This window comes from Protopterus annectens, chromosome 7.part0, assembly GCF_019279795.1.
Source record: "Protopterus annectens isolate FY-2018-M chromosome 7.part0, PAN1.0, whole genome shotgun sequence".
NCBI classification, from domain to species: domain Eukaryota; kingdom Metazoa; phylum Chordata; order Ceratodontiformes; family Protopteridae; genus Protopterus; species Protopterus annectens.
This window is the reverse complement of record NC_056739.1, coordinates 714875202-714898241: the sequence shown is the minus strand read 5'-3', so window position 1 is coordinate 714898241 and position 23040 is coordinate 714875202. Positions and strand designations below refer to the sequence as shown.

The 23040-nt window shown below is 42.2% G+C and overlaps 1 protein-coding gene across 1 annotated transcript in view; it reads right to left on the bottom strand.

The window, feature by feature from the left end:
• Window positions 1–341: 341 nt before the first annotated feature.
• Window positions 342–23040, bottom strand: part of LOC122806648 (paired amphipathic helix protein Sin3a-like) — a 1265677-nt gene continuing 1242978 nt past the window's right edge. Inside the window, exon 17 of the mRNA XM_044077239.1 lies at window positions 342–588. Within this exon, the coding sequence (XP_043933174.1) occupies window positions 358–588 (231 nt within the window). The 3' untranslated portion in view covers window positions 342–357. The remainder of the gene's footprint in view (window positions 589–23040) is intronic.

The window sequence follows — 23040 nt, the reverse complement described above, 5'->3', positions numbered from 1 at the left end:
ATAAAATACTAAAAAAAGCTACTGTACAGACTAGACAAACTTAGTTCTGACCCTGCTATTTAAAGACGTTTTGTTTCTGGGAAGCAAAGGGGGGATTAATTAAATATGTTCCACATCACAGCACTCCATAAAATGCTTCTGATCTTAAAACAGGTGCCAACAGACTTACAGTCACTATGCAGTCATAAATGGAGTCTTGATCAGCGTCTTAATGCAGTGAGGGTTAAAATGAGTAGCAGTTATGTACTGTGTTCCAGCACCGTAATGGCAGAATACTGTACCAGTCTATCATTAGTCAAGAGGCCATGTTTTAGACAGACTTAAAAAAACGATGATTTCTGAGTTTTCCTGTTATGGCTATGGTGTTTTGAACACAATTCCATATTTGACTCTGTATTTGTTAATGTTCATGAAATGTAGGATTTCCATCTTGCAGGTTGTGGTGCACGGCACCAATCCATCTAGTCCATCTCCTAACAGCCAGTTATTAGTTTCTGCTGCCATTTCAGGAGTCACATGCTCTTTAGTCCATTTGTCCACCCAACTCTGGAATCGCTGATGCAGCCTTTTGCTGACTCGTTCATGAGACTAGAAATATACATTAGACTAGTGAATGAAAAATGCATAGAAAAAACTCAAAATGATAAAATCAGAACTGAAAAATGCCTTAATTTATTTTGCAACCAGAATTCTCATAATCCTGTAAACTATAATATAATTAAAAGCCAAACTTTACAAATCAAACTAGTTTGTGTGTTGTTCATTCATTCTATGATTACCTGGTTAATCCAAATTAGGGTAATGGTACTGCCAAGACCTATATTGGTATTCAGGAGGTACAAGGCATTGAAATACATCACAGAAAGAATGTTGACATATGCATGGTATACACACCAATTAGCAAATTTTTATAGTCTCATTACTCACCTTTTAAATTGCAGCTATAAAGCATCTTATTGTAACAGTACAACCTTGAAATAGCCTTCTGCAGCAAAGTTTATTATCCAGGACTATAACCACCTCGTGAAAAGATCACCACAGCAAAAATTTTCAATGTTGAGACTATGTACAGTTTTGAGACTAATTCACAAGCAGCACATGAACATTATGACATGGCGGTTCATAGGTTAGTACTATGCTAACTGTCCTTGCGAGCCATTTTAAGCCTAGCCAATTATCCCTTGTGAGACTCGAACCCTACACCTGGTGTTTGTAAGGCAAACACCTTAACCATTAGGCCACCCTCCCAACCCTCCATCAAAACCTATTCATCTCTGTCAAGAAAATCAAAAGTGCAGCATAAAAAATTAGCTGATCTCAAAAGACAACTTTAGCAAGTGGAATTGTTCGGATTAACTATTCTGGTATCCCCACCTCAGCACAATTCAGAAGTTTCTCTTGTTCCTATGCTCAGGAGCATATGCATGTTGTGATGTCATTAGCTAGACTAGAAGGGAATGCCTGGCTCTGTTCCTGTGGTTCCTGGTTTAACTCCTATGCACTGAATGAACACAATCCTTATGATAAACAATATAAGAACATACAACTATGCTGCTGACCAGCTTACAGGAATAGTCATCCTATAATGATGAGCATAAAGGCCACCTAGACAGAGGTGGGCAGTAAGTACAATGCAAAGGGTTTCACTGAAGATCAGATGACAAGGCAGTCTTAACTTGGAAATCAGTGGTACCCTCAACACTAGTTAGAATTACATTGGGAATTTTATCCTTTCTGGTACAATCATGCATCCGTTGGCTGAACCCCTCATAGGTCCAAGTCATCAATCCACTCCCTCCCTCTTTACCCTGGAGATCAAAATCTTCAGTCTCCTCAGATTCAGATTCAGATCCCCCGTGAGTATTGGGTCCACGATTTAAGTTTTTAAAAGAAATTTCCTTCAAATGCTTTCAAAACAATGGCACAACACACTCAAGATAATGATCTTTTCTGATTTCTTCTAATGTAATTATTTGGCAAACTTGCTTACAGGGTGGCAAAATTTATTCTTCAGTGACTTCACACTTGGCGCTTCTTCTCCACCTCCCCACTAACCTTTTCAACACCGAGGATCAACAGCTTTGTAAAGTTCCAACTGGTCTTCTTCCCTCCTTAATATTTCAAAACCTCACACTTTAGTTAAACAAAATACCTTTTTTTAACACAAGCTGTAAAGTTGTATATGATGTAAATGACATAGGATTTGACTTGCTCACTAAATTAAATTCCATTTTACAGGTTAGACTGTACTGTTATATGTCTGAAACCAATGATTTCCTCAGACTTGATTCCAGCACTGGCATAAATTGTACAGAATATACAGTATAATACCTTTTTCACAACATCCACTAGTACTACATACTACAGTACAGATTTGGAAGAAAAGAAAGTTGTGTAAAATCTTACCATAACCATAGATGTCCCTCTCTTCCATGTTGCAGTATTCTACTTGTGGGTTTACCCTTATTCCTCTCCAATTTGTCCAGCCAGGTTTCCAAAGATTTTCAGTCCCTCTTGGTGCATCGGACATCTGACATGGCTGCAGGAATATGGGCCATAAAAGTGACGTCTGCACGCATCAGCCCTCAGAACATAGTAAAGCCCTTAGTCGGTCAGTCCTGTAAGGGCATAGCCTGTCCAATATCACCCCGGAGAGCAAGTGCAGTCATACAAGTGGGTAAGCTGGGTGGGAAGGAATACTGCAACATGGAAGAGAAGGACATTTATAGTTATGGTAAGATTTTACACAACTTTCCTATATTCTTCTGTTCCAATGTTGCAGTATTCTACTTGTGGGTGAATGCAAAAGCTCACTTAGGATTGGGATGTGGCCTAGATGAGGTTTCCAGGAATCCGTGTAGGATAGCCCTGGCAAACCCTGCCCTGGCTCTGGAGATATGGTCCAGTTTGTGGTGTTTGGTGAAGGTGTGAAATGAGGACCATGTGGCTGCCTCAAGTATGGATTTGGTGTCTAACCCTTTAAAGAAGGCTCCAGAAGAAGCCATTGTTCTGGTGGAGTGGGCCTTGACATTGCCCTGCAAGGTCTTTCCATGGTGTAGGTAGCAGAAGGAAATGGCCCAGGAGATCCAGGCCAAAATGGTCTGTTTGCTAACAGCTTTCCCCAAGGCCCTGGGGTGGAAGGAGACAAACAGCTGGTCTGATTTCCTAAAGGATTTGGTTTTATGAAGATAAAACTTGAGTTGTCTGTGGACGTCTAAGGAATGTAGCATTCTCTCAGTATCTCCCTGTGGGTTAGGGAAGAAGGTGGGCAGGTGGATGGGCTGGTTCAAGGATAGGTCATTTTCTACTTTGGGAATGAATGACGGGTTTGTCCTGAGCGTCAGCCTGTCCAGGTGGAAGATTAGGAAAGGTGGTGTAGCCGTAACAACTTGCAATTCTGAAACCATTCTGGCAGACGTCAGAGGTACCAGCAATACAGTTTTCGATGTGCAAAATTTTAAGGTGGCCTTGTCTGCTGGGTCAAAAGGGGCTACAGTGAGTTTTTCTAGAACATAGTTTAGGTCCCAGGAAGGAGGAGATGGTTTCCTGGGTGGTCTTAAGTGTAATACACCATTGAGGAAAACTTTGGAAGGGAGTCTGGATGCAAGGGGTGGATTCAGGGGGAGGCAGGCAGGCAGGCAGAGATAGCAGACAGGTGTGCCTTCAAAGATGAGTAAGACAACCCTGTCTGCATGAGTTCACACAGGTATGACAGGATGAGAGGCATATTGCTTTCCAGCGGGTCCAACTGTCTTTTATGACACTAAATAGGAAACCTTTTCCATTTAGCGAGACAGGATTTCCTTGTGTTGGGTTTCTTGGCCTCCACCAGGACAGTGAGCACATCCTTGTTATGTAAGTGTCTGAAGAGGATATGAATCCTATCAGCTACAGGGTGAGGTGCACGGATTCCCACTGTGGGTATATCGGAGTCCCCTTGTTCTGTGTGAGCAGGTCCACTGAAGGGGGTAACTTGTGGTGATTGCCCTTGGACAGGTGAAGAAGAGGGAACCAGTGCTGTCTCGGCCAGTAGGGAGTCACCAGCAAGATTTTGGGAGAGTCCTGCTGAATTTTCAGCAGGACCCTTTGTATCAATGGGAAGGGGGGATGCATACAGGAATTTCCCAATCCAGGTTATCGAGACGGCATCTGTTGCTAATGCCTTGGGGTCCAGTGTCTTGGTGCAGTAGCCAGGAAGCTGCCTGTTTATGGAAGAGGCGAACAGGTTTATTTGTGGAATACCCCACCTGTGGACCATAGTCAACAAAACAATTCTTTGCAGCATCCATTCATGGTTGTTTGAAATAGTTCTGCTTAGGTAATCTGCCTGGGGGTTGTGGAGGGATGGGATGTAGGCTGCCTGAAGGGTGACTCCCTGTGAGGTAGGCAGTTCCCACTCCCATACAGCTAGTGTCCATAGAAGGTAGGATTTGGTCTCTCCCTGCTTTATGAGATACCACAAGACTGTGGTGTTGTCTGTGAATACTTTTAGAGGGCCCTGCTCTAGGTAGGGCTGGAAGGCCTGCAGAGTGAGGAGGATGGCTCTCATTTCTCTCATGTTTATGTGATCTTGTGTCTGTCTGTCCACAAACCTTGTACTCTCCTTTTTCCCCAGAGTTGCTCCCCAGCCCGGGCCTGAGGCATCTGTGTTCATGGTTTGGGAGGGAGAGGGTGTTTGCAGAGGCAGTCCTAGGTTTTGGGCTACCTGAGCCACCCACCATCTTAGTTCCTGATGCAAGCAGGAGAGCAGCAGGATCCTGAACTCTAGAGAGTGGGAGTGTTGGGGGTGGGGTGGGGGTTGAAATTTTGGCAGGCAGTCAGACACTACCTGCCCTGTCAGGAAAGGGGGGCCTTTGGCTGGAAGACTGTGAAGGCCATCTTCTAGGGGGCCTTCTAGACCGGGGAGCCACAGGCCTGGAGGTTTTCCTGATAAACTGTGTCTTTGCCAGGGAGTTCCTCTTGTACTTTGGAATAGGCGAGACTAGGATATGTTTTAGGGTCCTGTAATTCTTTTCCTTTCTGTTCCAAAAAGGGCTGAATGATCCAAAGTGCATCAAAAAGTTTGGCCCTGAAGTTATCTGGGAAAGGCTGAAGTCGCAGCCTCCTTAGTACTGAAGTTGATGCAGCTGACCTGGCTGAGGCTTCAGCTGCACCATAACTGCATCTCAAGGAGTGTCTACTGACTTGAGAGATGAGTGCTATCAGTGAAGATTAGGAGGCCTTGGCTGCACAGTCAGGGATGTCATCTACATCTTTAGCGGCTTTGTCCAGCAGAGCTAAGGAGTATTTGGTCATATGAGTTTGGTAGTTGCTGGCTCTAAATGAGAGGGTAGCAGAAGTATAGATTTTCTTTCCCATCCTCTCCATAGTCTTGCTGTCTTTATCAGCAGGGAGGATAGTAGTGGTAGGAAGGAGCTTGGAGGCCCTGTCCGTAGAGATGGAGACAGTGGCAGGATCAGCAGGAGGGCACTTTAAGAGAAATTTCTCCATCTCAAGGATTTTATAGAGTCTGTCTGCTCCACGTGGGGCTGGAGGTTGGGAGTCCAGGTTAATGGAGGCTGAGGAAAAAGCATCCAAGAATGCAGGCTGAATAGGAGGAATGGCAGAAGGACTGGGAGAGTATTTGAATAAGGTCATAAAACCTTTTTTGTATATCAAACATATCCGAGGATTGCCACTTAAAGTGGTTTTTCATCTTATTAATAGTTTCCCCAAAGGTCAGATCCTTTACAGGAGAGTTAGGGTCAACACAGCCATTCTCAGGAGATCCATATCCCAGGTGGGATGAGATCTGGGAGGAGTAAGAAAGAGTCCTCAGAAGAATCAGACAATTTTCTTCTTCAGGCTGATCTACCCTCCTTTCACAGATAAGAAGTATGGGACTAAGGAGGGGAGGGACAGTGGCAGAGGGTTCTGCAGAAGGCCTAAGGCCATAAACGCATTGAACAAGCTCTGGGTGAAGGTCTGCCAATCCGGTATGCTTTCAGAGATTGGAGTAAGGTGTCTGTTTCTTTGCTTTTTCTTTAAAGGCCTCACTGGCGTCTGGCTAGGAATAGGCCTTGGGTCAGGCGTCGGGATGGCGGAGGAGGCGTTCGATGGGCCCAGAGTGAATGCTGGTTCCCCTCCCGACGTTTAAGGCAGGTGCCAGTAAATCCTCTGTGGATGTGTCATCCCCTCAAGATTTTGCAGCTTCCTCAGAGGTACCTGCTTTATCTACACCGATGGATGCCGGATCCTCAGCAAAGCTGACATTGGCTACAGACTGAGGTACAGCAGACAGAGGCGCAGCAGACGAATTAGGCCGTGACGACTTGGCCCTCTTCCTAGGCAGTTCAGGTGGGGCATCGGGCGTGGCCTCCATCTCTAATGCTATTTGTTTCAAGCGCTGTTAATACAAATGTAAGGCCTGCAAATGGCGGCGTAAGGTCTTAGAGACAAATGATCAGCAAATGGCGCAGTTTTCGTGGTCATGTTCCCTGCCTAGACAAAACAGACACTGGTTATGTGTGTGTTTGTGGGGAATCTGCCAACTACATTTGCATTGCCCTTACTGGATGACTTGAACAGACTATAATTATCAACAAAGAAGGACTGAAAGAATCCCCATCGAGGTACTTAACTGAATCTTTTTTCGATCCGATGCCACTGAGAAGCAGGAGCACCTGGCGTACAACTGGCGGCTGAAAAGTTCAGAGAGCTGGTGTGTGCAGACATCACTTTTATGGCCCATGCTCCTGCAGCCACATCAGACATCCAACGCACCAAGAGGGACTGAAAATCTTTGGAAAACTGGCCGGACAAACTGGAGGAAGAAGGGTAAACCCACAAGTAGAATACTGCAACACTGGAATAGAAGGGCATCATACTATAACATTAGATGTCCTAATGATCACTGTTGCAGTATTGAAATACTACTGGGTTGTCTCACTGAGGTAACCTGATGTCCAGTCAGCGTACCAAAGCCAAAAACCTTCCATACACTCACATGTCCTGTGTATGACCTAAACCCATGAGCTAGGAGTGTAAAATCCTCAAACTATATAAAACCAGGAGCCCTGGGCAAGTCTGATTAACAGATCTTAGGAAAAAAAAATCAAGGTCAGACAAAAAGAGGGGGGAAGCTTCTGCTCCTCCCTCCCCCCTTGGGTCCACAGAGTGTTAAGATTAGATATATACAACAGGGTGAAGGAGGCAGAGGGGTAAGCTGATTCAACTAATGTCCTGTGCCAGCCCCATGAAGTTGTACCCTATCCCTCAGCTCTTCAAGTGAAAAGCAAATTAAATGATCTGCTCCTTCTACTGGCACACTCCCCTCTCCTCCTGCCACAGGAACCAATCAGGTACCATTTCTACACTGTACCCTGACCCTCCCCCTTCTTCACATTATGTATAATTTTTTTTTTCTTTTAATTTGAAGTAAACTGCTTTCTACCTTACACAAGAGTGCTAAAGCACTTTTTTTTAACTAAAGCCTAACTTTAAACTGTAGAAAACTGCTACAGTTTACACTCTGCAAGGAGATCGACAGCACTCACATTTTAGTTTAAAAAAATGAAAAGAAATGTTTTAACTGTGGCAAACCACTTGCTACAATGTAGAAAGCAGTAGCTACAGTTTAGACCACATTGGGAATACTACAGCACTCCAGTTTGACCAGAAATGGAAAACTGGCTTTTAAAAGCTGGCACGCATTAAAGAACGATCAGGATTGTCCAAATGCACCCCCTAGCACTTTCTGTCAAAGGCAGTTACACCCTTCAAATTTCCATACCTACGCTTATGGAAGGAGGGAGGGGTGCACTACTGCAACATTGATTAATAGAACATCTACTGTTATCATATCACCACTGCAGTATTCCAATACAATTGAGTGATATACAAAGCTTAGAAGTTGGAAAGGTTGGATGGATCGAAGACAGGAGACCTCTCTACCAATCCAAGATGTGCAAATCTTGGCAAAAATCATCCTTAATCTATGAAAAGGAATATACTTTGCAATGTTTAGTGAAGGTGTATACACAGGACCAGGTTCCTGTATCTAGACTGGCTCTAGAAACAACACCTTTGAAGAAAGCAGTAGAGGAGGAAATTGCTCTGGTGGAATGTGCTTTCGCATTTTTAATTTCTCCAAATCTTTTGGGTTTCTAATACTATGATGGAAATGGACCCTATTCCTAAGCCAAAGTATGATTAAAATTCATGAAATTAGTACCGTTTCAACCTTTTATGTCAGCCAAAAAGTGCTCTTTGCAGCACCCGCAATGTGCCTAGTAATGACTCCTTTTTGCAATTCGTACGGGGTTACATGGATTGATAACATATCTAAATACGATTGTAGATTATTTTTTGGAACTGTATGGCTATCTTTCTTCCACATTGCTCTCATTTCTGCCTGCAGAGCCTGATATTTTATGACTTTGTGTCTCTCTCTATGCAAGACACTGTAGTCACTGGGTGTGGCGATTTCAATGATCAATGCTACTTTTGTCTTCTTTTCTTGGACCACTATATCCATTTTCTAGCATCTATCTTTTGAACTGTTGGTAATGGATGATCCCATGTGATATAAACTTCATAATTTTCTATGCTGCTTTGTGATTTGTGTTTCCAGTGTTTTTCAGCCACTTCAATACCATAATGTTTGTACAATCCACAGTGCAACAGTCTTGTCATATTATTATGCCTTTCAGTATACAGTCCTTCTGCCATTAGTATATCACAACCAGCAACAAGGTGTGCGACTGTTTCCAATTCGGTTTTACAAAACCTACATCTGTCCATGTCTCCCACATGTTCAATGGACTTTGTAAACCAGCGTGTATGTAAGCCCACTATCTTGGGCTGCCAATATTAACCTTTCATCTCTTGGTTTAAATTTGCCTCTCCTTAACCATTCCTGCGATCGTTCCTGATCAACATGAGGTTCTTCCACAAGTTTTCTATACTTGCAACTATCTTTATGCTTTTTCCACCTTTTTTGCCCTCTCATCTGTTCCTTCTCCTTATATTCTTTCTTTTGTTTTTTGGTACATTCAGTTGCTGCCTGATTTTTTTATCTATCTCTGGTTTGATTTCCATTCCTGCTTGACGCTGATATGCTTCTGCTAAATTAAGCAAAGAAGTCATCTTAGATTTATTCTCATGTTTCAAAACTTTCATTACATTTGGGTCTTATGAGGTCAGTATATATGTGTGGAGTCCCACAATTGCAGATCTATACACAGTCAATTCAAGGAGGCCAATCCCTTCTTTGGAACAGGGAATATATAATTTTGGTATACACTGATTTTTATAAATCATCTGGTGAGCATGAAGCATCCTTCTTGTTTTCCTATCTAATCTATCCAACACGTTTTGGGGTCAATCACTCTAAAGCTATAAGTTAGGACAGGAACAGCAAATTGGTTTATAGCTTGGATTTTGTTCCTAGATGTAAACACTGTTTTCAGAACTGATTTACGTCTTCTAAAGTATTCCTTACTAAGTTTTATTCACATTTGCTCATGTTTTATTGTTGATCATTCATCAATTCCCAAATATTTATACACTCCCTCTTGCTCAAGTTCTTTTACATCACATTCTTTTCCCAAACTGATGTTTTCCTGGTTCTGCAGTTTTCCTGCTTTAAAAGTTGCTTTTGCACACTTACCAAGACCAAATAACATTCGGGTCGATATCATATGAGCGAATTGCACAAACTGCGAACGCTCATAATATCGAACATACCAGACCTTGAAGTGCTTTTTTCTGAGATCGCTGTACAGTAAAGAATGGGATATTTGCCCTTTCCTCACTGTAGTTGCGATCTCGGAGTTGGAATATATATTTAGAGTGTGTGTGTGTGTGTGTGTGTGGGGGGGTGCAGCCCCCACAACAGGAAGTTCGAGGTCCGGTACATTCATTATGAGAGTTCGCAATTTGTGCTATTTGCTCATATAATACAGTCCCTAACATTCTTATATCATCTGAAAAAGTTTTGACAGCCTGCAGCTGTGCTTTCTGTTCCTCATCTGATCAGCTATACAGTTTTAAATCATCGACAAAGAGAAGATGAGATGTCTTTACACTTTGTTGTTTTCTAGGAGCCAAATTCTACCCATGGCCTAAGCTGTTAAGTACGCTTAATGGCAAGGCAGAATAGCAACGATGACAGTGAGTCACCCTGGGATATCCCTCTTTGAATTTTTATCCCTGGGATAATAATCTGTCCTTTATCATGGCTCAGTGGTAAAGTGGTCTGCCACTGTTTCATGGTCACTGTAATGTAGTCAATCAGTGTAGGGTGCATCTTATACATGTATAAGCACTCTTTTATCCATGAATATAGGACACTATCAAATCATTTTTATAGTCAGTCCATGCCATACTTAAATTCTTCCTCTTTTTACAGTTCTCTAGTATGACTTACAAATGGATCCTTTGTTCCATATGACTTTTTTTATTGCCTTTTTGTTCTACTGCCATAACTGAGTTTTCTTCTAAATGACTATAAACTCTGTCAGCATCAATTCCTGTGTATAGTTTTATGCGTCGTCAGAAGGCAAGTTATTGGTCTACAATTTTTATGGTAGCATGTAGGTTCACTCTTAAGTAGGAGCATTGTTTTGGCTGTTAGCCAGGTTGGTGTCTGCTCGGGGTGCACATATAAATACTTCTTACTTATGGCTAAATCTTCATGCAAAGATGTTAATACTTTTAACCAAAAGTTAGGTACTGCATCTGGGCCTGGGGTTTTCCAAATTGTGGCTTTTCTTAACTTTGTTTCGATCTCTCTGGCTGTTACTTATGCCCATTTCATATCCTGCACCTTTAAACTTCTTATTCTTTCTTTTACTTCTACCCATTTAACATCTTTGTTATGTTCCACAGGATCTTCATAGATACTTCTCCAAAATGTATCTATTTCCTCTTTTTTGGCAGTCGTTCAATTCCTTTTACCCTGTTTCTCAATTCTCTAAAAAACTTTTTTTAATAATCAATAAATTGCTTATTTTGTACTTTTCCTTTATATTTATCTGTGTATCTTCTGTTTCTCTGCCTGTGCTGAAATTTTTAGTTTATTTGAGGTTATGCATGCTAGAACCTGGTCTCTTCTAATACTGTGCATTGCTTTTATCACATCTATCTTAGTATTTTTGTTGATCTGTTATTTCTTCTATAGTCTAACAGTGACACTTCTTGTCTTAATTGCTTTATAGTTTCCTCTATTCGATACTTCCATGATGGTATTCAGTTTTTCCCCTTCCTTTCCCTCGCTACCCTGTGTTCTTGTGGTAGAACTTCATCAGTTATTAATTTAGCAGCACAGTAATATATCCCGTTTACTTCTGTTATATCACATGGATCTCTACAGACAGAACTAATTACTGTATTCATTTGTTTTATCAGACTGGACTTTTTGGGTTGTATTGACCTTCTGCAGTCTATTTCTCTCATTGATCTTAATATATCTAGCCATGTCTATTAAATCAAGCAACTCTTCTCTTGGCTCATTTTCTTCCAAACTGAGGACACATCCCTTGTTTTCCATTTCCTGTGGGCATTCTATAACATTTTCTTGTGGCACCTTCTCTTCAATTTCATCCTTTGCCATCTGTTGCTCTGTCATATGGGAAATCACTGACCTGTCACTCCTCAACATTGACTGCATCAGAGTTTCCAGTTTCCTGTTCCTTTCCTTGTTGTTTAGCTTCAAGTGAACGTTTATACTGGTTTCCTGTGGAAGGCTCCAAAATATGTTGATATGGCACCTGACCAATTGCTTCTTGTTCCACTGGTTTTCCCTTAATTTGGATATCCATTGCTCTGTCCTGTTGTGGTGCTTTCTGCATTCTATTTTCTACACTAAATCCTTCACTCTATAGGTACTCCACAACCTCAGTTTCTATTTCTTTAACTTTTCCATTAATAATCTCCATTTCTACTACTCCTCTTTGTCTTGTTATTTTTTGTATTGCAAAGTTTTCTATGCCTGGATTCCCTTGCCTGTATTTCTCTTCAAATATCCTTGGTGGTGTTCTTTTTGTATTGGTTAGTTTTGCTTTCTCCTTTGCATAAATACAACACCATATTAAATCTCTTTCTTTCCCATGTCCATACTTCTTTGGATGTCTCCTGATCTTACCTCTTTTTCCTTAATTTGGGAACTCACTCCATCATGATGTGATGTAACCTGTGTTAGACCTTCTACACCAAATCCTTCACTTTGCAGGCACTCCATAACTTCAGCTTCTATTTTTTTTTAACTTCTATTTTACTAATCTTCTTTTCTACGTTCCATCTTTGTAATTTTTTTTTATTGTGAAATTTTCCATATCCGGATGCCTTTGGATGTATTTCTTATCGAATATCTTTGGGGCTGCCTCCTTTACATTGATTAATCTGGCTTTCTCCTTTGCATAAATATTGCACCATAATCCAATCTCTCACTAGTGAAGATAAGGACATGTCATGGTAGGAAGAACTGAAGGAAAAGGATTTAGAGATCTAACTGGAAATGGTCTGCTTTGAGAATGGATTGCCCGTTGGAGAAGGCCAATGTTAGTCTGTTTTCCTAATGTGTTTGGTCTTTATCAAGGTAGAATCTTAGTGGTCTGTGTACTTCCAAGGAGTGCTGAAGCCTCACATCTCTGTTCTGTGGGGATTTTAAAGAAGGTACACAAATATATAACCTGACTGACTGAACTCATTGACCACCTTGGGCATGAAAGAAGGGTTAGCCTTGAGAGATACCATACCCTTCTAGAAAATAAGATGGGAAAGGCACAAGGGCTTTTAGCTCAGAGATCCATCTGGCAGATGTAAAGACCACCTGAAAAATAGTTTTCCAAGTATAACACTTTAGGACTACAAGGTCACATGTTCATAAAGTGGCAAAGTGAGTTTTTCCAAAATGAAATTGAGATCCCAGGCAGATGGAATATCCCTCCTAGGTGGTTTCAAGTGAAGCATGCTTTTTAGAAACTTGCTTACAAGAATGGATTAAGTTGTATCCAGGCTGAGACGGTAGGTAATTAAAAGTTATGTACTCACCATAACTAGGAAACTGTGTTGCCCTCTTTCCATTCTCCCTCAACATATTGGTTCGAATCCGATCTTCAGATCCGACTCGGACGCATATTTCAGACTTCGAATCCAGCTTTTGAGCTCCTACTCACTACCCATAATGCTCTCGTCCATCCCAATTACCTCAGAGATTTTTTGCCATATATCCCTACAGTTAAACAGAGACAGGTACAGCTGTTAGAGAAGGTATGGCTCAATCCCGGAACTGTAGGTTCCAAATACAGTCCAATAGGTCTCTCTAAAAAAAAAATGGATTGGGATGGATGGGAGGGAAGATGAGGAAGAATGAAAATGGACAACACAGATGCCAGAGTACATAACTTTTAAATCTGATGTTGTCCTTTTCATTCTTAAACCTATGGGACAGAGTCCCCAGCTACGTTGATATTGGGGAGCCCTCATTGAAGGATATTCCAGAGTACTGTTGAACCAAAGGCAGCTCTGTTTCTAGAATTAATATCCAATTTGTAATGAGTAACAAAAGTACAAGAACTGGACCATGTAGCTGCAATGCAAATATCAATAGATTTTTCTTGACCAAAAAGCAGATGATGTAGCCAGGGATACGCTTGAATGAGCCTTGCAAGGTTTAGGTAATGTCATGTCTTGATGAGAAAAAATCCAAGAAATACAGTCTGCAATCCATTTGAATAAAGTGACTTTAGAGACTGGACAACCCAACCTTTTTGGTGAAAAAGAAAGAGCTGATCTGATTTTCGAATTTGTTTTGTTCTGTGAAGATAAAAACGTAATTGCCTGTGTACATCAAGGAGATGCAGCATGTACTCTCCTTTATTTGAAACATTTGGAAAGAATTAGGTAAGTGAATGGATTGGTTAATGTTACTCCCAGAAGCCACTTTAGGTAAAAAGGAAGGGTTAGTCTGTAAGGAAATCTTATCCTTACGAAAAATGATGCAAGGTGTTTTTGAATAGAGAGTCTGGAGTTCAGATATTCTGTTTGCAGAAGTAATGACTACTAAGAAGACTGTTTTCCATGACAAAAAATTTAAACAACATTTAACCGAAGGTTCAAAAGTTTTCTGCGTTAGACCTTGTAGCACAACTGTCAGATCCCAAGGTGGTGAGAGAACTTTTATTGTAGACATTAGAAGAAAAATACCTTTCAGGAAAAACTTTGCATAATTTAGACAAAGCCTGGGAAAATGTCTGTTCCCTGTGTGAAAATTAGAAATCACTGCCAGCTGAAGTTTAAGTTTAATTGTACAGAAACCTGCTCCTTCTTTAAAACAAGGGTTGCCAAAAATTGGAGAATCGCAGAAACTGGCCAGAGAAAGGGTCAAGTTCATTATTTAAAGCCCAAAGGGAGAATCTTTTCCATTTGCTCTTGTACACCTTTTTTTGGTAGATGCTTTTTGAGAAGCCAAAATAATGTCACATACAGGGGAAGAGAGCCTGTGTTGTCTAACAATTACTGGAACTGGAGAAAATATGCGATTAGTTTGAGGGCCTGTATATTGGGATGTTGCAGTCCTGATGGATTAGACAAGAGATCCAGATTTCGCTCCAGTATCCATGAAGAATAACAAAGGTGAGACCGTAGGAAGGGGAACCATACCTGCCAAGGCCAGAAAGGGGCAATAAGGATTACAGAGCTCTTCAGCCAACTTGCTTTCTGTAGAAATTTGGGGATTAAGGGGACAGGCAGATAAGCATACAGGAAATAAAAGGGCCAAGCATGGACTAGAGCATCTCTCAGTGACTCTCCCTGAGGGTGGATAAGAGCAAAGTACCTGCTGTACTTCTTGTTGTGCAGAGTGGCAAAGAGTTCACTGCAAGGTCGGCCCAACTACGGAAAATCATTTCCACCAAAGACAGAGACCACTCATGACGTATCAAAACGGACCTGCTTAGTTTGTCCACTAGTATGTTGGTTTTTCCCAGAATGTACATCACAATTAGAAAGCGGTCTGATGGGATGACCCATTCCCATACTCTCATGGCCTCTCTGCAAGGAGGGATAAGATCAAATTCCTCCTTGTTTGTTGTTGATGTACAAGACTAGAGACAGGTCAGTCTGAACAACAATAGTCCCGAGGGGCGAAGAGCATCTTGAAAGGCCTGCAACACAAGTAGGACTGCTCATCTGTACAGCACTGATATGCAAATTGGTGTCTCAAAGGGACCACGTCTTGGTCCATTCTTCCCAAGAAATGCCCCCACCCCACCTGAGAAGTGTCCATGGTCACTGTGGCCATTTGGGTTGGTAGAACCAAAGGCTGGCCTAAATAAATATTGTCCAACTGGATCCACCAGTGGAAGTGTTTGCAAACTGGAGTAAAGTTTGACTGGAAGGGTTAAGAGCTGGCATAATGGTTAAGGTGATTACCTTACAGGTGAGAGGCACAGGGTTTGATTCTCACTAAGAGAAATTGGCAAGGCTTAAAACAGTCCACAGTGGGAGCTAGCCTAGCATGAATCATAGTGGAAAATACAGGGGTTGATGCAGAATGGATAACGGCACAGGTAGAGTCCACTGGAGAACACACAAAAAGAAACATGCTAAAAGTAGTAGTACAATGGCTGCTGCCATGGAACCTAGTGCTTGAAATACTGATCTTGCTGAAGGATATGGAAGGGAAAGAAGATGAGCCTGACTTCTGATAGTGGAAGTGTGAAGAGGAAGTAGAGATGCTACTTGTGTTGTCATATCCAGAACTGTACCAATGAACTTCAGGCTCTGGACTGGTGTTATTTGGTTTGACTTGGCATGGTTTATTGTTATGTCCAGTGACTTGCAAATCTGCATCAAACAGTCCTTGGCATACAGAAGGAGATGCTTGGAGAAGATGGTGAGGAGCCAGTCATCTAGATATGGAAACACTTGGAATCTTTTTAGTCTCAAGTCATCACCATTGCCATGCATTTGGTAAACACCCTGGGGCTGTGGCAAGTTCAAAGGACAGGGCTCTGAATTAGTAATGGCGGGTTCCCAGCAGAAAGAGTAAATGTCTTCTGGAGAGCCTGTCTATTTTGATATGATAGATCTTCAGTATGTGTACTACTAAACACATCCAATTGTCCTTGTGAAGAAAAGGTAGGATGGACTGTACCGCAACCATTCCTAACTTTGATTTCTTCAAATACTGATTCAAACTGCTTAAATCCAGAATGGGTCTGCGATCCCCTGTTTTCTTCGGCATCAAAAAGAAGCGTGAATTAAGTTCTGAATCCTATTTGATCTGGTGGGACCTTTTGGATTACTTTTTTCTACCAGCTTTTGGATTTCTTGTGCTGTTGCCTTCCTTTGGCTAGGTGGAACGTCCAGAAGCTTCTTTCTTTTGGGGGATGGGGTAGGAAAAATGGTACGTAATAACCTCTGGCTATTATTCTTAGCACCCATGAATCTTATTTTATACTTGCCCAGGCATCTGAGTGCAAGGACAACTGACCCTGACTGCCTCCAGAGTTGGACAGTTGGGCAACATTTCAGGAGCACTGAAAGGGCCTCTCTGGAAATGATTCAACCGAGCCCTGATTCTGCGGGCCTCCTATGCCTCTAGGGCGATGTCCTCCATTAGAATTTCCTCCTCTACCCAAGACGCAGACAGGCCAGAACTAAAAGCCTCCAAAAATACCAATTCTTCTTGGGAGGGGTTTTGAGTAGACCAGCCACCTTTCTGTTTTGAGATTTCTAAAATATCTCCAAAGGAGATGTCATCTGGTGGGACCCTTCTTCATAAAAATCATTATCCTCCCTGAGTGACTCCATCGGGGAGTCAATGTGTCTCCTTTTGCACCTTCTCTTCCGATGCAACTCCTCTGTGGGGTGTTCAGGTGAGGTGCTGGAAGAGAGGGGAAGTTCCTCTACTGGAACTGGTGTAAAACTTATTGGAACAGGCCGTCCCTGTGAAGTAGGTTTGACTGACTCAGAGCTCAGAAGTGATGATAGAAAGAGAGATAGGATTTGAAAATGAGAGGGTGGTTCTCTCGGGAGAGAAAAAGCCCCTTTTCCACTACCTCAAAAGCCGACTGACCTGTAAAAGCTTTGACCTGCCCTCTTGGAGCCAAAATTCTAGACAAAGGTAGGTCTTGATCTCTCGAGGATGGAACTGGATCCAAACTGTCCAGGGACAAGGCTCCAAGGGGAAGGGACAAATTCAACAAAATCAGAGTTGAACCTATCCCCTCAGATCCGATGCAGACACTTTGGATTCTGGACCCATTCTGATCCAAAGGTATCAGAGCAGAACTCACCAAGAATATAGTCTTATACAGTGGAGGAAAAAGCTTTCCTCAGATCAGACTCCAAACCTCTTGGGGATTTTAGATCCTGGGACTCTGAAACCACTGGACAGATCAGAGAGAGAGAGAAAATGGTTTTGGATGTGGTAGAGAGAATTGCAGATCAGACAGGCGACGGAGCTGGTAAGACCCCCATCTGGATCTGAGCTCTGAAAAATATTCATGTCATCCTATCCAGATCAGGTTCTGAGAAGCTTCTGGAGGACACAGAGGAAGTAGTGGATGGGGGGCCTGGAATGCTTTAAGTCTGAAACAATAGAGAAGGCACGGTGGGTAAAACTGGCTTTATATATCAAATTCTGGAGTAAGACTCCTGTATGAAGTACCCGGATGTGGATCTGAGGACCTAGGATCCGAGGGTGGTACTGTAGGGTTTATTGCTATAAAGAATAGTTGTGTAAAATCTTACCATAACCATGGATGTCCTTCTCTTCCATGTTGCAGTACTCCAAACCCTTGGGTTTTCCTCTCTTGCTACCCAAACGACTGGCCAGTATACAAAAGCTTCTAGTCACTGTAGGGTACGTGGGCCATAAAAGTGATGTTTGCACATACCAGACCTCAGAACTGAGGACCCCAGTCTCAAGATAACTGTACAAGTCCAGTGCTATCCAAGAAGGGGCAGTTTAGTGGAAGGAAAGAAGGAAGGAATACTGCAACATGGAAAACAAGAACATCTATGGTTATGGTAAGATTTTACACAACTATTCTATGTCTTTCTATTCTCATGTTGCAGTATTCCAAATCCTTGGGTGAGTGCCAAAGCTCAAAGGGAAGAAGAGGTTGGAGGCTTGGAACTATTTTATATGACTCCATGAAGGATTGTCCTGGCAAATCCAGCCCTGAATCTGGAAATGTGATCCAATTTATAATGTCTGGTAAAGATGTGGAGAGAGGTCCATGTAGCTGCCTCGAAAATGGTGGCAGTCTCCAGTCCTTTAAAGAAAGCTCCAGATGAAGCCATAGCCCTAGTGGAGTGTGCTTTAATCTTAGACCCTAAGGATTTCCGATGGTATGCATTGCAGAAGGAAATTGCCTTGGAAATCCAGGCAGAAATTGTCTGCTTTCTCACTGCTTTCCCCAGAGCCCTCAGATGAACGGAGACAAAGAATTGGTCTGTTTTTCTGATAGATGTGGTCTTGTCAAGGTAAACCCTAAGCTGCCTATGTACATCAAGGGAATGTAGGACTCACTCACTGTCACTCTGGGGATGGGCAAAGAAGGTGGGAAGCTGAACAGCTTGGTTTAAGGATAACTCATTGACCACCTGTTCTGAGGAAGCACACGATTTGTGTGTGAAAGCGCTTAACCCTGATTGTTTTGTGGAATAAAACGTGAAATTTTCTGGTTCTGGAGTCCGTGGCTACAGATTTTTTAAGCATCTTATGTTTGGCGGTGTTGCAGTTCAATACTTGGCGGTGTTGCAGTTTGTTTTCCTGATTCATTGGCGTTCAGCGTTCTTTTACGCCACCTCACATTTCTTTTGTACTTTTCGCTACCTTGGGAATGAAGGAAAGGTTGGTCCTAAGGGTTACCCTGTCCTTTGGAAGGTGAGGAAAGGGGAAATATCCATGAGGGCCTGTAACTCTGACACTCTTCTAGCTGATGTCAAGGCTAATAGGAGCACCATTTTCCAAGTGCAGTATTTTAGAGAGGCCTTTAGAAGCTGGTTCAAAGGGGGCCACCATGAGCTTCCCCAAAACATAATTCAGGTCCCATGGTGGTGGGACAGATTTCCTGGGAGTCCTGAGATGTAGTACTCCCTTTATGAATATCTTTTCAGGCAATCGAGATGCCAACCGGGGGTCCAGAGGCAGACAACTGAAACAGCAGCAAGGTGGGCTTTAACAGAGGAGTATGCCAACCCTGTCTGCAACAGTTCACACAGGTATGACAGTACCAAGAGGACATCACCCTGAAAAGGGTCACTGTCTTTGTAGACACCATATGGAGAAACGTTTCAATTTAAACATGTAAGATCTCCTAGGGTTATGTTTCTTGGCCTCCTGCAGGACTGCGAGCACATCCTCATTGTAAAGGTGTCTGTAAGGGATCAGAACTCTATCACCCACAGGGTAAGGTTCAGAGATCGTAGGTGGGAATGAATTAGGGAGCCCTTGTCCTGTGTGAGTAGGTCAACTCTGTGAGATAATTTGTGGTGATTGCCCCTGGCTAAACGCAGAAGGAGGGGAAACCAATGCTGTCTTGGCCAAAAGGGAGTCGCCGACAAGATATTTAGTTTGTCCTGCTGGATTTTCAGTAGGACTTTCTGAAGTGGGTGGGGGGTGGGGTATGCATACAGAAACATCCCTTTCCAAGAGACTGAGCAGGCATCCGTTGCCCTTAACAGAGGACTGGGTAGCTTGGTGCAAACGTATGGAAATTGTCTGTCCATAGGGGAAGCAAACAGATCTGAGGTTTACCCCCATTTGTGGACTATGTCCAGGAACACATCTCTGTGGAGCATCCATTTGTGGGACTGTGGCATGGACCTGCTCAAGGTGTCTGCCTGGATATTCTGCTCTGTAGGTATATACACTGCCTGTAGAGTGATTCCCTGTTTTGTGGCAAGCTCCCACACTTGGAGAGCTAGTCTGCACAGCAAATAGGATTCTGTTCCTCCCTGCTTGTTCACATAGCACAGAAATGTAGTGTTGCCTGTGAACAATTTTAGTGGGCCCTGCTTTAGCATATGCTGGAAGGCCTTCAGGGCCAGAAGAATTGCTCTCATCTCTCTGATATTGACATATGTTCCTGTCTGATTGAGTCCAGCTAAGTGCCCTGGACTCTTAGGGAACCCATGGCTGCTCCCCATCCCAGATGCGAGGCATCCATGTACATCTCCTCTACTGGCAAGGGAGCCAGTAAGGTGAGTCCTGGGTTGCAGTTCATTTGATTCAGCCACCACTGAATGTCTTTCCTGAGGCAAGATACGAAGGGGATTTTGTACTCTAGAGGATTAGACTGCTGTGTCCATAAAGAACTTGGGTACCATCGTAACTTTCTCATGTGCAGCCATGCCAATGACAACACAGGAATGGTTGATGTCATATGACCCAGGAGTCTGAGGTACTGCTCGGCAGTCAAGGCTGTGACTTAAAGGACAGTGAGGAAGTACTGACCAAATTTTTCTACCTTTTGAGGTGGCAGAAAGGCCCTCATGACATCAGTCCTTATCCTGCACCCCAGGAATATTTGGCCCTGAGAGGGGTTCATGTTGGACTTGGGGTAGTTTGTCTTGAAACCCAGTGCTTGCACGAGTGAAATTACTGTTTGTAGATGGCGTTGAAGGGATTCTGGGCAATCTGCATGCATCAGAAGGTCATCTTGGTAAGGGAATATTTGAATATCTTTGAGTGCTGCAGAAGGCCACTACTGGTGCCAAGCACTTCATGAATACCCTTGGTGCTGTACAAAGCCCAAAGAGCAAGGCAGAGAACTGAAAATGTGAGGAGCCCACATAGAAGCGTAGGTATCTCCTGTACTTGGGCCTTATGGGGATGTGCAGATAAGCATCCTTGATGTCCAAGGTGGCCAAGAATCCCTGAGGAGAAAACAAGAGGAAGATGGTTTGCAGAGTGAGCATATGAAAGGTGGGTACTTGCAGAAAGGGACTGAGGTGGGAAAGATCTAGGACTGGTCTCCAGGGACCATCTTTTCTTGGGACTAGAAAGAGTCTGGAATAGAAACCCTTTCCCTTTTCTGTTATAGGGACAGACTTGGGCAATAAGGCTGTCTATAACTGGTTGAAAAAGGAGGAGCTGCTCTTTGGAGGACTGTGAAATGCCCCTCAAGGAAGATGTTGTAATCCAGGTCATGAAATAACCCTTTTCTATTATGGATAAGACCCACCTGGTCTGTGGTAATGATTTTCCAAACAGAGAGAAGAGGTGGGACAGCTTTACGGATAGGGGTATGGAGTCAAGAGTTTTTTCAATAACTGCTGACTGTAAAGCATATACCTTACTTTGTGTCATTAATGCTTAGGAGGACAGTAACATCTCGTAGCATGGAACTGAAAATGCATGCCTACTGAACACAAATCCAGGTGAAGTAACTAGCAAAAACACCTACACTGTTTTAAGTCTGTTAAGACCACTGGTTCAGACCCAAAAGCATTTTATTCTCTAGCGCCTTAGTACAAAACCTTCCAGGAGTTACAAAATTGAGCTAAAAATGTGCTACCGTTTATACAAAAACACAAACTCAATCAATAATACAATCAAACAATTAAATAAAATACTTCCAATGAACATCTCCATTCAGTCCCACAGGGACCAAAGTATCATATTTAATAATAAAGACAGACTCTTTGTATAACAGTTTTTCTTTCAAAAGAATTTCATCATCATTTTCAACAAATACTTGCTCTAAAATACAACCTTGAAGCATAGAACAATCACTGCCATGTACATCTCTAAAATGACACACCAAAATCTGGTCTTCCTTTTGATTTTTTATGTCGCTATGTTCCATTAATCTCACTTTAAAACTTATTTTTGTTTCACCAATATAAGAGAGATCACACGGGCATCTTAAGGCATAAATAACCCCCTTGCTGTTACATGAAAAATGGACCCTTGGTACATATTTGATTTTACTAGAAAGGCTCACCCAGACTCTGTTACAGTTTGCTGTGAGGGAAAGTTAGTTTGCTTTTTATTTGTTGTATTTTGCATTACATTATTACCTTTTTCTATTTTGAATACTGCGGTTTGTTTTCTTTACCTTGTGTTTTACTTGTATTCTGCTTTTAACTACATATTAAAACTTGAAAAGAGACCACAGCTCTGTCTCTTGTGAGTCAGGCAGAAATCAGAACAGATCAATTAAGGAGTCACACATAGGATAGGGCAGGTCAGTTAAGGTTAATCATCTGTGAACTCAGGGGTTGGAGCTAGGAACTAAACCTTCTACTTAAGCAGTAAAATAAAACATTTCAGAGCTTTACTAGAAAGGCTCACCCAGACTCTGCTACACTTTGCTGTGAGGGAAAGGTTAGCTTGCTTTTTGTTTGTTGTATTCTGTATTACTTTACTGCCTTTTTCTATTTTGAATACTGTGATTTGTTTTCTTTACGTTGTGTTTTACTTGTATTCTGCTTTTAACTGCATATTAAAACTTGAAAAGGGACATTTTCCCTACTCTCCCACCCAGTCACTGCTGTGTTCTTAAACACCACAGTCTTTCTAGTTGCCTGCCCCTTATGTTAATTTGACCATATATCTCATTTCCTCTCTGCTTTTACTGGTTTGTGCAAGTGCAAAATTATCATTTTGTGAAATCACTCCCCTTCAACTATTTAAATTTATTGGCCATACTACTGTATTCCATAGTACCAGAATACAAAAGTGACCAACCCCTTTCAATCTATCTTGCTGTTTTAAAAACAGTGACTCTCCACTAAAACTTACCTTTTTAGACAGGTAAAACCTAAGTTACCTACTTTCACAACTAAATCCTCTAGTGCACACAGCAGTGTTTAAGATAAAGTATTTTTTCATCTTACCTTTAAGCATCCTTGTGACCAACACTTGCTCTAAAACCTGCTGGAAAGCACTAGGAAGCCTTAAACTGATACAAGCACTCAACTCTCCTTGTTAATAAGGAGGCATTAATCATAGGTACTAAACAGTCTATAACTGCAAAGTACCTTGCTAAGGTAAGGGAAAACAGCTCTTGTACTTCACAAAAAAAGCACTAAACCAGG